Source organism: Dermacentor silvarum, chromosome 4, assembly GCF_013339745.2.
Source record: "Dermacentor silvarum isolate Dsil-2018 chromosome 4, BIME_Dsil_1.4, whole genome shotgun sequence".
NCBI lineage: Eukaryota > Metazoa > Arthropoda > Arachnida > Ixodida > Ixodidae > Dermacentor > Dermacentor silvarum.
In genome coordinates this window covers 38127584-38143977 of record NC_051157.2, presented here as the reverse complement: position 1 = coordinate 38143977, position 16394 = coordinate 38127584, and the positions used below count along the sequence as shown (strand labels likewise).

The following is a 16394-nucleotide window of genomic DNA, read 5'->3' as shown; positions in this document are numbered from 1 at the left end:
CTTGACAAGGACAGCCTGCAAAAGCAGTGTACAAGATACTTACCATGGCTGACGACAGTGCACCAGCAGCATCTAGGCTGGAACGTGGCCGCTCTTCAAAGTGCAGGCCCACTTGCCATGCGCCAGACTGCCTGGTCGCTCCACTTCCCTGAAAAGAACAGTGAACACACCACACCATTGTACAATTATTATTTCAGGCAGTGGTCCTGCAGCTGAGGCAAGGTGATTAATGACCAACTGCAACAAAATTTCACTTTGGTCAAATTGTTCATAATGAGTAGTACATACAAAAGAGCCCTGGCAAAGCTGCAGGACTGCCAATCGCGTAGTTTTTAATAGCTTTCAAATAGTGTCTTAGAAGGTGATGCGGGCACCTGGTGGCAAATGGCTGCGGCTCAGACCCCTGAACTGTGACCATGGGCACATGGTCACAGCTCGGTGTCATGCCCGAGCGCCCTGGCAGTTGCAGATTCTAACTGTTCGCCGTTCTGGGTTGTTTCTGGCGAGCAGCAAAAGCAATATTACTTTGAATCTTTGCTCTTTTTCTGGGGCAATATTCTAGGTTGATCGCTGTCGGGGATCTCAAATTCAGTGCACACTCACTGGATAAGCCAGTGGACAGCAGGACACTTGTTGCTCGAATGAGGTGTTGCACTGGGTGTTACGTCATGCAGAAGTGAACGCATCTCTGAAGTTCATCGACTGAAATTGCATTCCCTGTTTGTGCTGTTCAGAATTTTTAACATGAAGAAGTTAAGCTACATGAAAGCCCACAGAAAAGTGCATCTGTGCACATCTAAGTGTTCACTACACCATAAAAAGCAAACAGCTACTCTGCCACCCAAGACCTGTGCAATCCTGCGTAATTTTGTGCAAAAGCTACCGAATACTGAGCAATGATTTGTGAGGAGCTAAAGGCACAGTGCTCCAGTATGCTATGATATAAGACTGCTGCTGTCCCTCTGCATCCTATTAGGTTGGCAGTCAGGATGGGCAGAGGATAAAGGGCATTGCTTCTTATGGGCACAGCCACACTCTGCACACAAAGTGACTGACAAAAGCATTGTTGGAAAATATTTGCAAGGAGATGAAGACATATTTCACACTTTCATATAAAGCATCGCAGGGTTTCTTTAAAGCAGGCCATACAAACATGCAGTGGCAGTAAAGGACGCAAGTTCGAAAAGAATGTTCAGCACTTGCCTGTTGCTGTAGCCAAGGATGTGCAAGGACTTGCACTGCACTCAAGCGCTGTGTAACGTCCACCTGAAGCATGCCTCGGATCAAATCCTGCATGACGGAATTTAAAATCCCATATGCATATCAAATCCCCTTAACTGCTTTGAAGGCTTTTTATTTCTTTTCAGCAGCAATCAACACAAAGACACAAAGTGTCAACATTACTTTGAGAGCAGTGAATAGGTGGCACTTGAGAAGAGAAGGATTCAACAGTGAAGAGGAAGTTCCACCTTTGTGCTATCTTCAACGCATGCTCTTACAACAAACAGTGCAACTTAAAATTGTATCAGTGTTAAACTGAACTAACTTGTCTTGCTTTACTGAAGATGGCTGGACTTGGCAAAAAACAAAGCACAATTACACACCATAATGGCATCAAAAATGGGTAGCCCTCTGTACTAACTGCTCACTAAAGCAATGCGTGCTTCATATGCTACTTCTCCCTTCCTGTTAGATTTTTAACAAAACAAATCGCCCCACTTGTACACCACTCTTAAAACGCCAACACCTCATTACTACTCGAAGCTACATAATTTGAAAGTATCATCAACTTCTCGACGAAGTGCTTGACGTGACACATTTGATGGATCTATATATATTTATAAAATATTGCCAAGGCCTTCATGTTAAAACTGAGCTGTAGCCAGCAATACTCTTTTACGGAGACTAAAAACTCGATTAGTACAGGATAATGAATTCCGGTGTTGTAATGCGCATGAAAAAAACATACTTGAACGTGTTATGAGCAAAAGACGGTGTCTTCTAAGCATGAAAATTACGAGTAGAATTTGCTTTAGCAAGTGTAATATGACTACAGTCAGAAAAGCCAGAGACGGCGTTGAAGTGCAGAAACTTTAGATTCACTGTGATAACGCAGCAAGAGTAGTCGGAGGTTCAGTGATTGCGACTGTAATAACGGCAGATGAAACGAATCTATTTTCTTGGCATGATTCAAGTAAACTTATTTCACACTGTTTGTAAGGGTACCAAACCACATTCAAGAACGGGGCTATTAATTTGTAATGAAAGAACAGCTTAGTATGACGTGGGGCTTTAGTTAAAAGTGCGGCGCAAGCAATCTAGTTTTTAAAGTGTTCTTTTGTTTACATGTTCAATGCGGTTAGATTGAGAAAGATTTTTTGCACAAATAACCCCTAAATACTTATAGTGAAAGTGCCAGAAATATTAATTCAGTGTTTTGTTCAAATGAGGCAGCAGTGCAAAGTTGAGGACACAAAAACGTTAAACAGACGCCACTGAGCACTGAACTAACAACAGAGTTTTATTGCTGATGAACCGACATGTATAAGTACAAATAATTGGTTTGATGAGCAAAGGAAAAGAACAACATCAGAAAAGAAATACCGTTTACCCGAATATACCATTCACTAAGTACGATTTACCCAAACGGATTATTTCTGCCTATAATCGTCGGTTCATCAGCAATAAAACTCCGTTGTTAGTGCAGCATTCATGACAGTCTGTTTTATGTTTCTTGTGTCCTCATCTTCCCTGCATTGCTATGTTGAACCTAGCCCATTAACTCATGCTCCGCATATTCCCTTTAAACAGTGGACCGTAGTGCACTACGATTACACTACTGACAATTACAGGTTCTTATGGAGCGAAAGAATGTGTTACCATTTCCCAACAACTGACAGAAGTTGTTAGCAAGCCCCCCCCAGTGAAATTTTCACAGCTCACAATTACAGTCAAGGACCGATTTTCTGGACGGTCAATTTTTTGGATATGCCCAATAATTTGGACGCCTTCACGGCACTGTCATGTACCCTGTAGAGTCAATCTATAAGAATGTCTGAAATTTTTGACACAAAAACCCTTCGCCGTCTGATTTTTTCCGTGATTGCAGGTCCGAAACGGCATTAATTGAGGCCACCACCACCACGATTTTGATTATCTCGCCACCTCGAAGAGGCGCCCTCGCATGCAGATCCATTAGCAGCCGTAGCCATCACTGCGGCAAGGCTAGGCCTAGCTGCTTTGACATTCGCTACCAAGCTTCTTGCTCTTTGGTGCCGTGTTTTTCATTGGCGCTAAAGCAATGGTGCCGATTCCACCTTTGTAATCCTCTCCAATGGCTTCAAAGCTCTGAAAGCACACGGCGTGTTGCATAATGGCGGTTTCCGAAAATCAACTTTGCCTTGATACAGCCATGGCGAAGCATTTACGAGTTATTACGGTGAAGCATACCAAGAGTGGGAAAGGGCAATTGTCACGGGACACAGTCTGTACTCCTTAATTATACACGCGTGCACCCACTGTCTCCTGTCACAGTACGAGCACCGATGTGCCTAATACCTAAGTTTACCGGCATTCCTTCAGAGCTATTTCAGACATGCCTGTGGTGATTTGAGCCCTTGGGGGCAGTAAAAGGCATTCATTCATTTTTTTCAGACAGACCGATTTTTTGGATGTTTTTGTGGCCCCTCCCTAGGGAGTCCAAAAATCGGACGATGACTGTAAATCAATTAATACTTGACCTAGCAGCTCTATTATTTAACTATCCTTGAAGAAGCTTTGGTGAATTTTGAGCTAAAGAGCACACTGTGGTGACTTAGTACACCCACAAGTATTCCAAATGCACCCACCTGAGCTGATGCAGATATACTGTCCCAGTATGGAGCCATAAACTCGAACCGCCCACTCAGAATCTGGTCAAACAGTTCATCTTGATTGTTAGTTTGACTGCAAGAATACAAAAAAAAGATGGCATGTACACTAAAGGAATTCAAAGTACACTCAAAGTTCAAATTACTTGAAATAACAAAATCAACAAAGCGGCTATTATCAGTAATGAAAACGTTAATCACATTGAAGGACATTTATGGCTGTACTGCAGACAAACACATGCTGACATAATAGGCCAAGATTCTGGTGCGCGCTTGTGACATGCCCCAACATTTATTTCTTCGGATTTGTCACACAATGCTGGTGAATTATTAAATTCACAAGGGGAACATGTCTTACTCAGGGGATATGTTGAAATGCATTATTATGGTTATATTACTGTGAAAGCAGTATAACTCAATGTGAATGCCATACACACCTGACAAATGGTGGAAAACCGCAGAGAAGGATGTACGTGATCACACCCATAGCCCAGACATCAACCTCCAAGGCATAACTGCAAAGGAACAATGAAATGGTCCTCACGATTAGCCACCAACACCAATACTAGTTTACCTGCCAGCTGAAGTGAAATATAGGAAAAGCACCTATTGCAAGCAAAGGAAATGGTTATGCACAAACTAAACACAGACACAGTATGTTTAGTTTGCACATAACCATTTCCTTTGCAAGTATGAACCAATTCGCCCAACAGAAAGTTTTACTGAGTGCAAGCCTGGCTTGAACCTGGCTTATAATAAGCCTGGCTTGAACTGCAGCATAGATTCAATTGAATGCAACACACATTCACTGGAAGTCCTGAATACCTCTGCAAGTCCATTCCATTGGAGCATGAAGTTTAATGCAAGAGGGACGGATGTGCTCACCCTGTTTCGGCCAGTATCTCGGGGGCCACATACGTCGGCGTGCCACACACCGTCGACAGCAGGGATCCATCCCGGGGAAGTTCTGTTGCGAGGCCAAAGTCAGCCAGTTTGAGTGCGCCTCGCACACCCACAAGCAGGTTCTCGGGTTTGATGTCCCGATGGACAACACGCAACGAGTGAAGGTGCGCAAGTGCACTGGCCAGGTCGCTGACCAGACGACTTGCCTCGTACTCTGGAAACTTGGTCGCCGCTGCTATGGCGTCAAACAGGTCGCCCCCCTGTGACCCACAAAACAAGAAAACCATTCTTTGATGTGAATTTGCTTTCCTCAAACGCTATATTTCTTTTCCTTGAAAGCTTCATGGGCACAGATACAGCAAGCCCTAACCCGAAAGCGCAAGTCTGAGCCTTTCTTCCACTGGCTCAGGTTGGCACAGCGCAGAAACGAGCACTAAAGCACAATAACGCTCAACATGTATGTTCAAGAATAGCAGCAAACTAAAAAACTAAGCTAAAAACTACTAAGCTAAAATACAGCCTATGACAAATAACAAGTCAGCCTTTAAAAGCCTGAATTAAGTAAGCAATAAGACAAGAAAAAAAAAAAAAAATAGAAGAACCCTGCCAAATATTACATGACTTAATGACAACACAAATTCTGTCTAGCTGTCATCTTTCTCTACAACTCCCCACCCATTTTTTCCCCTTCATCTTTATAACTGTGACCCAACTCATGCCGCTCAATAAATAAAATGGCATAAGCACAAATTTCATAACAGTTTGTTATGTACCCAAAGCAAGTAAAGAACATCTTGGCGATGTCTAACAGTTTGTGATGTCTACCCGTTCCTCATTATTTATTCATGCGAAAGCATTATATGCCCCATTACGTGAAAATCCGCTGGTGCGACTGATAGATGGTACCAAAAATGGCTGACGCTGCAAAGAGTAAAACATGTCAAAAAATGCTCGGATTGACAGCACATTTCTCAGGGAGGTTCCTGTAAACAAAGTAAATTAATGGCCTTGAAAAAAAAAATATGGTACATTTCAATCTCAGTGAGAATCGAACCCGGGCCTCTGGGATGCAAGACAAGCACGCTTCCCCGATGCGCCGGTGGCTCCACAGTTCTGGCTTACTAAAGGTATGGCCTAATGTGCGCGTCACTCGGCACGTGATGGCGCAGACAATGCAGAGGAAGTGGCGCCATGTCACGAGTGTATAAAATGAGCGCATTCATGATATTCAGAGTTCTACAAACAGTATAACGCTTTCACATTCCCACACGTAAGCAGTCTTAAATGTCAAAGCCGAATGTTTTTTCAACTACAGTCGAATCTCGATAATTCGAACTCGAAGGGGCCCGAAAATTTCGTTGAATTAAAAGAAGTTTAAATTAAAAGAAGAACTTATTTTGAAGTATTCGTGCACGACGTACGAACGGTGCGGGTCGTGAAATGCGGCACGTAAACACGTAGCGAGTGAGGGCCACGAAACTGCCCACGCGGGCCAACGCTCGCTTCCCAATAACTGCGGAAAAAACGAAATTCAGGGAGCAGCCGGCGTCGGCATGGACGGGGAAGTTGGGCGGATTGGGCCTCCACCGTTGCTTCTCTCTGCGCCGCAGCCGCAGCGTTGACTGAGACGTTGGCTCGTACACGCGTGTTCCGGTGCAACGTGTCACTGTCGAGTGAAATTTCCGCCGCATTTTTCTTTTTCATTTTCTTTTTCTCCGTGTAGCGTTGAGGGGTCTCTCCTACGCTTTTGTTCTATGGCGGTGTCGGAGCAATGCTGGTCGGAGGCGCCGTCGCGTGATTTGGCACGCCGCTGAAGGCATCGTAGAGGCCCGTATGTTCGAATTAACTGCTGCAAATGCTTTCGCGTTCGAATTACCAGGCATTTTCGCCCACAGGAATACACATAACTTTGACGGGACCACAGCGTCAGTTCGAATAAACCGGAAGTTCGAATTAAGCATGTTCGAATTAACAAGATTTGACTGTATCTTTACTGCGAACAAGTCAGGCACATCACATACCTTGACCAGTTCCATGACCAGGTAGAGCTCAGTGTCAAAATTGAACTCTTCAACTAGCAGAACCACATTTGGATGTTGAACCCTCCGCAAAATGGCCACCTCGTTGGCGATCATCTGCTCCTGTGGGCAGAATATACAAGCAACACAGTTGCACAGAGCAATCACTGTCGCACACAGTTGGCCTCCTAACGAATGGCTTGGAAAAAACAGCACAGCAAAGGCGTATTCAAGTAGCTAAATGCAACAGTGTTGCAAATATGCGCTATGTGAAAAATGAGCCCAGAAATTAAGCTATCAATGGGCTATATAATAAACTACAAACTACAAGTAGAATGTTAACATGACATCTGTAATTAAGTAAGCTAATAACTACAGTCAATAGAGCAAGGCAGCAAATGAAGCCCCTGATATTTCGTTTAAGATGCACTAAAAAGTTCATAAAGAATGTTAGACCCCATGCCATGCTCATTAGAAACCTTTTCTGGACCAAGATACTAAGGCTCTGTTGCTGGCAGCAGCAGTTAATGAACTGATTATGTCATGGCAGGCCAGGTGGTTCCTACAGCTTGCATTCATTATAGCTTGGTTGTCCCGTATGGTATTTTGTTTCTTTCTTTGTGTGTTGTCCTGAATTTTGCAGAGTCAACACGAATGCAACCTGAACTCATAATGTTGACAGTTTGATGCACATGGTTTAACATTCCAAAGCAACAGCTGGTCTATGAGAGAAACCATAGGAGCTACAGGTTACGTTCGATCATCTGGGTTTACATTATGAACCACCGAAATCTAACTTTCCTAACTTCACCTAACTAAATCTTTTTGACAAGCCTATATGAATTTCCTTTGTAGCTTCATGCTACTGTCAGCTGAATGACAAATATTCCCTTTCATATCTATGTGAGCGTTTTTGCATTCCACACACCTATTAAGACATGTCCACAATGGTCAGGAATAAAATTAATGACCTCATCCTCAGCAGCAGAACATCACAGTTACTAGGCCGCTGTGGTGAGTATGTGTAGATCTCAAAACTAGTTCAAGCCTTGTAGAGATGCCGTCATAACCTGCTTTGTTGCTTTTGTCAAGTCACCGACAACTAAAGGCCATCTTTATTCCTCACACTTTCATCGTATCAAACTAGACAAATAACAACTACACCACACTGCACCATTAAGATATTCTGCCTACTTGCATCCCATGAACTCTATGAATGCTATTGATATGTGAGCTCAGAGATAATAAAACTCAATTATATGCGTCTATTTCTCTGTTTAGTGTATTAACGTGAGGAGTAGCAAATGTCAATTACAAGTGCTGGTATCTTCTGACAATATACAGTCGACTTCCGTTAATTCAACCCGGACGGGACTGGAAAAAAATGATCAAACTATCCGGCGGGTCGAATTTTAAACAAGATGCAGAAAAAACCGCTAAAACACATTGCTCATTCATGTGACAGTATTTACTCGAGTTTAACACACCTCCCAATCAAACGCATGCCTACTTTCTATGTGTCCAAAGTAGAAAACTAATGCAGAAATGACTTCAAGCTCCTAACCAAAGTAGAAATCTAACGCGCACCAGATTTTTTTTAGAATGGCGGCCCATTTCCTAAAGTCAGCTGCACTGCACTGTTTTTAATGTCAGCTTCATCACAATACAGCCATGTTTTGCAGTAAAGAGCATGAATTCCATAAAGGCGGTTTTTGTTCTGTATTCGACTGCACCGTGCAGGAAATTTTCGGCTTAATTTCTTTGAAAACAAAAGGCAGCTGTTAGAATCGGGTAAATAGCGTAATCAGACATCGTGAGCTACCAGTATTGCTTGAAAACGTTCCTAGGGCAGGCCGAAAATAGGCATTTTTGATGGGAGAAGAGATGTGTGCAAAGCACTCACTGTCTCCTAAGCTCCGTCGAGACAGACGCTGCCACTAAAGGGGTCGTTATTGGTGTCACCCTATGTGCCAGGTGCATGCGTGTGGACTGATCAAGTTCGAATTATCTGGTGAATGCCAATTTTAGGACTGAACGAACGAACGTTTGCACCCATAGAAATCCATGTGCACTGGCCAAGAGCTTCGGTCAGGATCGAATAGAAAAATCTATTTACCCAGAGTCGAATTAAAAGAAATCTACTGTATAAGGTAACCCCTCAATATAATTAAGTACAGTAAAAGCTCGATGATACGAATCTCACGGGGTCACGAAAAATATTCGTATTAGCCGAAATTCGTATCATCGAAACACAATTAAAACTACTGTCGAATCTCCATAATTCGAACTCGAAGGGGCCTGAAAATTTTTTCGGATTAAAAGAACGTATTTTTGAAGTATTCGTGCACCATAGCACGATGCACGAACGGTGCGAGTCGTCAAATATCGCAGCGCGCAAGCGCATAGCAAGCGCGGGCCACGAAACTGCCCAAGCCGGCTAACGGTAGCTTCCCGATAACGACAGAAAACGAAGCTTCAGGGAGCGAGCGGGTGGCGCCGGCACACGGGTGCGCACGGAGACCGTCGAAGGTGAGGGAGGAGGGCGGCAGGGAAGCGGATTTGGCCGTGTCTACTCCGCCGCTTCGGTGGCTCCCCTCGCCCTCCCTCTAAACTCCCTCGTAGCTCTCTCACCTTCGACTCCGTGCGCACATCTCCGTGCCGCCCGCCGCCGTGCTGGCGCCAGCTTATTTTAGCCGCCCCCTGAAGTTTCGTTTTCTGCCGTTATCGGGAAGCGAGCGTTTGCGGGCGTGGCAGTTTCGTTGGCCCGACTGTGCCTCCGCCGCTGCTTCCCTCTGCGCTGCTGCCGTAGCGTGCAAGGTCAACATGTGACTAGAAAATAGAGGAGAAGGGTTCACTGCCATTTTATCCGCGTGGCTGAGACGTCGGCACTAGTGTGTGCTAGAACACTCTAGTCGGCACGTACACGCTTGTTCCGGCGCGATGCAGAAACGGCGACCTTGCAATTTGAGAGGGGGAAATTTGCGCCGCGAGTTCTTTCTTTTTTTTTTTTCTTCCCGTTCCTTCGCGCGTGGCATTGAGAGGTCTCCCCACAGCTTTTGCTCTATGGCGGTGTCGGAGCAATGCCGGTCGGAGGCGCCGCCGTGTTCTTTGGCGCGCTGCTAAGAGCATTGTCGGTGAGCGGTATGTTCGAAATAAGCATATTCGAATTAACGAGATTCGACTGTAGCTAAATTAAAGAGCCAGAGGTGAACTCACTCAGGCACATGTACGTAAAAAGCATTTATTTCTTGAAGCGCTACTGCTTCAAACTCTTCGCGCCCAGTCGCGGAGTCCGCGCTGTCCGGCGCCGCGCCTCCACACCAAAAGAGAAGGAGAGAAAGCGCGTGACTGCGCGCTGTTCTGTTTCGCGGCCGTCCGTGGGGCGGCGTTTATTCGTATCAACCGACGCAGGCTGAAAATCGATTCGTAACAACCATTCTCTAGCACGTTGCAAAGTAATGGGGCTCGGCCGGGACCACAGAAAAATTCGTATCATCCGGAAATTCGTATTAGCCGTGATCGTATCATCGAGCTTTTACTGTAATTTTATTGGAAATTTTTCGTGGCCCTGACGCCAGTGCATGCATCTTACACCAGATCAGTCAAAGTTCACTGGTGCCAGACTCAACTTAGTACAGAATGAGAAGCGGAAAATCAGTGCAGAACCATTTGGTACAGCAACTGTGGTGGCTCTTTGCTCTTTTCTTTTATAGCCAAGCTGTTAAGGGGAGTTTCACAACAGTTTTTGTGCGGCGGTGACCGGCCGGTGGCATGTGGCAGCACAGCTGGTATCGAATGTCCCCCACGGAAAAGCCAATACGGCCTGCGTTGGAGCCGCAATGCAGCTGTATGACCAGGCCACTGGTGAGAAGGCACAGCTGGATGCTGGCGTTGTTGATGAATCATCACTAGGATCAACCAGCAACAAAGCGTGCCTCGCAGCCCCGAAGTGGCTCTATGACCAGGCCAATGATATGCGTATTGATAGAGCGGGTGCAGAATACAGGAACATGCATCGGTTATAGTGAAGACTAAGAGAGAAGTAGTAAACTTGGATGTAGTGAAGCATTTGAAAAGACTCAGGTATAGCAAAGGAACTGCACCGAATATAATAAAGTGCTTACAAAGTCTTAGGTAGATTTCAAGCAGTGGCAAACCAGACCATTCAAATTTCGAGAGTGAGAACTCTCTCACACAGCTTCTCTGTCTTTAATCTAAATGTTGCTTGGACTTCGGATACCCCTGCAAAGGATTTTTTTCTTTTGGAGGCAGAACCTGGAGAGGCAAAGACTACTCTGAAGGCCACTCTGCCACATGGTGGCAGCTCCTTAGAACTAACTGCATCATACAATGATAACCAACAGACGAAATAGCTGTTCATGGGTGTCAGCAGACTTTCACAACCATTGTGTGGTCACTATCAAACACTGCTTTGTTCCAAGACAAATTTTACAAACTCCCGCCCTATTGATTCCGCATTAATGGCTCAGAGAATGATGGAACAGAGGTTGAAAAAAAAAAAGAAAGAGAGAGAGACAAAGCCAATTTCCTGTCCTAATGACTTCATCATTATGAGGGCTTAACATCTTGTAGTAAGCCATCCTGTGCAGTTTTGACAGGGTACCATGACAGATTCTGCAAAATCTTGCAATGAAATCGGAGATGCAGCAAATCAATCAAAATCTTGCAGCCACTTACAGCATTAGTTGCTTTCATATAAATTGTGAAAACATTTTCTACCTCTTTTAGAAGCCACACAAAAAAAAGAAAAAAAAAAGTAACCATATTTACTTAAAGGGATACGGACACAAAATCTGAAAATTTTACAAAAATGCTGAAAATGAATCCTCAGTGTGTGATTACACCGAAAAGAAGTAGTCACTTAGCTCATTTTGAGCCGATGGCATTATTTTTGGCGTTTTTGTGAGCGCGCGCCTCGCCCGCGGGAGTTAGAAGGTGTGACGTCACGATCCCCTCATTGAATAGCCGGCCGGCCGTGGTCATTCGAAGCGCGCCGACGCCGCCATCGCAAACATGGATTCGAGTTCTGGTGCCTCTACCAGCGATGACCACACGTCTGAAGACGAGGACGATTCCAACTTGTTAAAAAATATTACCGCTTACAGTTACAAGCCTTCCGCGTCAAGCGACGAAGAAGAGCAGGCGGCCGTGGAAGTGCCGGTCAGGTTTTCACGAACCGTAGCGCGCTCTGCACCAGACACTTGTGCAAGAATTATTTGTCATTTCCTCTGTAAACTTGCTTTTTCAAGAGCGCACGAAGGCGAGGCAGCTGCGGGGTACTTCAGCACTACGTTGGCGTGAGCAACTGCTGTGAGGTATCAGTACCTCCGAGACTCTCACGTCCACTTTACCAGCTGCCTGACAGATGGCAGCACCTGTCCGGCGTTCTCCCCAGTTTTTCTCGCTTTTAGCCTGTGGAGAAGCAGAGCTGTGTGTGGGTATGCCCCGCTGCCATGTAGGACTGACCTCGTGAGTCGTGCTCGCACGTGCTAGCCTTGTATTGTTTTACTTTGCTTTGCCAACAATTTTAAAGACATTACTGCCTTCGTGCCCAGCCTCGGACATCTTGCCCCAGCCTCGCCCTCACACTGCTCAAGAAGGCTGCAAGTGAGCGAAAACGGTACCGACATCTTTTCGCCTCCTCTTTTCAAATGCGCCGCTGATCATTTCTGCGTTGCCTTTTCGGGAGAAGACCGATAGCACAGCGTCAGGCTTTAGGCGTTGCCTTTTGAGCGGCATACCGAGGCTTTTCAGCACAGCAGGGTTGGTCACATAATCAACGTCGACGAAGTGGTCCGCGCAAATGAAGTCATTTTTTAGAGGTCTCCAGGCGGGGCGTGATGGCTAACAGGCAGGTATCCAAAGTTTACGCACCTTCTCATCTCTGGGAAACGTGTGCGACGGCGTGTCACGACCGACGATGCCGTTATAACAGCAATATCTGGGCATTTCCTTCTGCCGCGACGAACGCGTCAATACCAAGCAACGACCGCGGGAAGGTGCATGTAAGGCGCACCATCTGTATGGAGCGCCGACGGGGAATATGTTTCAGGTGGACTACGTGCGAAGATCGCGAAAGGGGTTAAACAAACGCTGCAAGGAACCGACACCTCCGGAACCACTGTGACGTGACGGCTGTGGCCGACCATAGCTGCGCTGGCCGCGCGCACGTGGGTCGGTGTTACGTCAAATTTCAGCTTCTGCCGGCGGCCGCTTGGAGGCAAGGTGCAACAGAAAATCGCAAAAAAAGATGTTTCTCATTCTTTTTTTCAAAGCAGCTTGTTGTATTCGTCATTTTCAACAGTTCAACTTTTGTTCCGACGCAAAAAACCACCCGCCAACTTTTGTGTCCGTATCCCTTTAAACCAGAAGCATATGAGACACCACCACAGCACAAATGTTTTTCATGAGGAACATTGTTACTGTAAGCACTTGCCTTGCCTCTGCACTTGTCTTTGTCGATGATTTTTAGTGCATACTCGACACCAGACTCTCTGGAGTAAGAAAGAAAAATATATTGAATAATGTACATATGTGCAACAGTCAAGTCAGGAATCTGAATCTTACAATAACCGATAAAATGTTTCATTCTTAATCAACTTTGGGATCCCAGAAATTTAGATTCGCTGGAATTGCTATCCACTAAAACAACTGTTTATAAACAATTATCTTGCGTTGGCCCAATAACATATTAAACGCAGACAAGTGCTAATAGATGGTGTAAACACAAGAAGAAAGTGACCAGTTAAAAAAGGAATTCAAGGAGGAATTCAATAGTAAGCAAATTAAAGGTGTCAACCAGCCAACCTCTATTCAATCCTAACTGAAATCAGGTATTCGGGCACCAGAATGCGTGAGAACACCTCTCACCTGGAAACGCACTGGTAGACTCGAGCAAAGTTGCCATCACCCAGCATTTCCCGCACCGTATACAGCTGTCCAACTGTCTCTGGTAGTACCACCTTCAGAGCAATGGAGGAAAAACAGTTGAAAAAAATTAAATTCAGGAGTTTTACGGGCCAAAACTATGATATGATTATGAGGCATGCCGTAGCGGGGAAGTTCGGATTAATTTTGATCACCTGGGGTTCTATATCATGCACGCAATGCATGGCACACAGGCGTCATTGCATTTCGCCCCCATCGAAATTTGGCCGCCATGGATGGCATTTGATCCCAGGAAGAATGGTGCTGAGTTAGGCTAGCAATCTGAAGGCTCAGTGCAGTGGATGGATGGATGTAAAACTTTAATGAAAGTCCTGAGGTACGCAACTCAGCACGCTGCGGGCCGCTCCCACGTTGGGAGAGTCAGGCCATGCCCGACCGCCGCATCGTGGGCCCTCTGGACAGCCCATAGTTGCACAGGCAACTCCAAGCAGGAGCTGGACCCACACATTCCGCATTACAGCATAGGCTCAGTGCAGTGGCCATATTTCTAAAGGGTTCTCTTTGTCTGATTCTATTCCCTTTTTGTCATTCGTAACACTTGGGTGGCTGATGGCAGTGATAGCTGGAGTGTTGAGAAATTAAATTCTGTACGTACAGGTGTCTTTTCCTTGTTTGTATCGTGAGTTGATAGACATCAGACACTCTTCCAAAAGAGAAGTTAATGAACTTCCCTCCACTGAGAGTTTCCCCCCCCCCCCCCCCCCAATATCTCCTGAGACACTCCTCAAATTTACTGCTTGGTTTAAGCTTCCTGGGGGAACATCTCGGAGGAGTTGGCAAACAAGCATAGTACAAAGGCCACACTGACAAGATCTTATGGTGTTAGTGAAAGTGTTCTTTATGTAACTGTAATCAGAAAAATCAATGACAATATATGCATCAAACTACAGTGCCTTCCTCAATGATCAACTCCAGTAACAGGAATCATATATTCATGCAAGCCTTGTTTACGCAAGGACAAAGAGAATGGAAATTGAAAAGATTAAAAGACAACGGCCCCAGTTCAGCCTTTATACCAGCAGTGAGAGAGAAGTGTTTTGCAGAAATGAAGAAGGATGTCAGTGTTGTGTGCAATTTTCTACGACTAATGCTGTTCTAACCCTTCACGCTGTTGATCATTGTGTACTGAAAGTGTGCACGATTCCTTCATTGGATAACTGATAACATGTCCGTATTCTCCCTGCACTTCGTGAACCAGCTCCGTTTTGGTTCTCGCTAGTGCAGAACCACTGATGCACCTCCTGCACGAGCCATTCACTACCTCTCCCACGCTTGCAAGTAATGCTGTGACTACATCCTGCACTAAGCCTGCACTGCAGGGTAACCAAAGGGCCTGATATTTGTTAGCCACAACCATATGAAGCCGACTGACAATAAAAACAAAGCTATGAAGGCATAAGAGAAATTACGCTGTGCTTTTTAATTGAAATGTAGAAATAATAAGGAAAAGGGAAATGAAAGTGGATAAAAAGATAACTTGCTCCCAGCAGGAGCTGGACCCACACATTCCGCATTACAGTAAAACCTCGTTAATTCGGACTCGTCCTCTGGTCCCGGCAGGCGTATGCATTATTCAGTGCCATCAAACTCTCGTTAATTCAGACGCATTTGGCCGCACATCGGTTAATTCGAACAACTTCTAGAGCCCAGCGAGCGAAGTGCGCCGCAGATGTGCGACGCCAAAGAGCAAAAATGGTGCTAGCGTCCAACTGAAACGAAACAGCAGAGTCCGCATCGCCATAGTCATCAGGGAAAATCGTACGTGAATGACAGCAACGTGAATCGGTTAATTCGGACAACTTCCGGAGCCCGGCGAGCGAAGTGCGCCGCAGATGTGCGACGCCAAAGAGCACAAACGGCGCTAGTGTCCAACCGAAACAAAACAGCGGAATCCGCATCGCCATATCATCAGGGAAAATCGTAAGCTTTCATAATTGCGTAGTCGCCATCAATGATCGCGTTGATAGCGGCTGCGGTTTTTTCCGCAGCTGTTGCAGCAAACAGTAGTTTCGTATTTACTCGGGACGTGCGTCGGCCACATGCCCAGAAAACTGCATAGTTGCCATCCACAATCGCGTCGATAGCGACTGTGGTTTCATCCGGAGTTGTTGCAGCGAAGGGTGCTTTCGTTCCGACTCAGTGCGTGCGTCAGCCGCGTACCTTCAGCATTGTAAAACTGCCGTTCATAATCACGCCGATAGTGGCCGCGGTTTCCTCCGCAGTGGCTGCGGCAAACAGTTGTTTTGTTTTGACTTGGTGCAAAGCTGTCGAGGATGAAGAGCACCGGCTACATCGCGATGAACGGACGATCCGTTGGCGGTCAGCTCACTGGCGAAAAATTAATCGGAATGTGCACGCAGTAGTGCAAAACGTGTCGCAAACGAAGGCGCGCGCCGTGGCCGTGCTGCAAAGGAAGTCACGAGGCCTCGATCGCCACTGCGAGACCCAATGAGACACGAGATGATGAAAATTGCAGCTTCTGCATTGCTTTTGTGCAATATAGTAACAGGATTTGCTCATTAATTCACTAAATAAAAGCGTGTTGACGTGAGTAAGCATTTACTTATTGTTTTCTGGATACCCTCGATAATTCCACATTCGGTTAATTTGGACATTTCTTTCGGTCCCGTGAAAT

At 45.6% G+C, this 16394-nt stretch overlaps 1 protein-coding gene across 1 annotated transcript in view; it reads right to left on the bottom strand.

Annotated features, from left to right (window-relative positions):
- The window catches only part of LOC119449802 (serine/threonine-protein kinase DCLK1-like), a 46866-nt gene that overhangs the window by 14311 nt on the left and 16161 nt on the right, over positions 1-16394 (bottom strand). The window contains exons 8-15 of the mRNA XM_037713071.2: positions 13682-13773; positions 13248-13305; positions 6794-6913; positions 4755-5032; positions 4307-4384; positions 3849-3945; positions 1204-1290; positions 44-148 (exon numbers count right to left, since the gene is read on the bottom strand). Coding sequence (XP_037568999.1) covers positions 44-148; positions 1204-1290; positions 3849-3945; positions 4307-4384; positions 4755-5032; positions 6794-6913; positions 13248-13305; positions 13682-13773 — 915 coding nt within the window. The remainder of the gene's footprint in view (positions 1-43; positions 149-1203; positions 1291-3848; positions 3946-4306; positions 4385-4754; positions 5033-6793; positions 6914-13247; positions 13306-13681; positions 13774-16394) is intronic.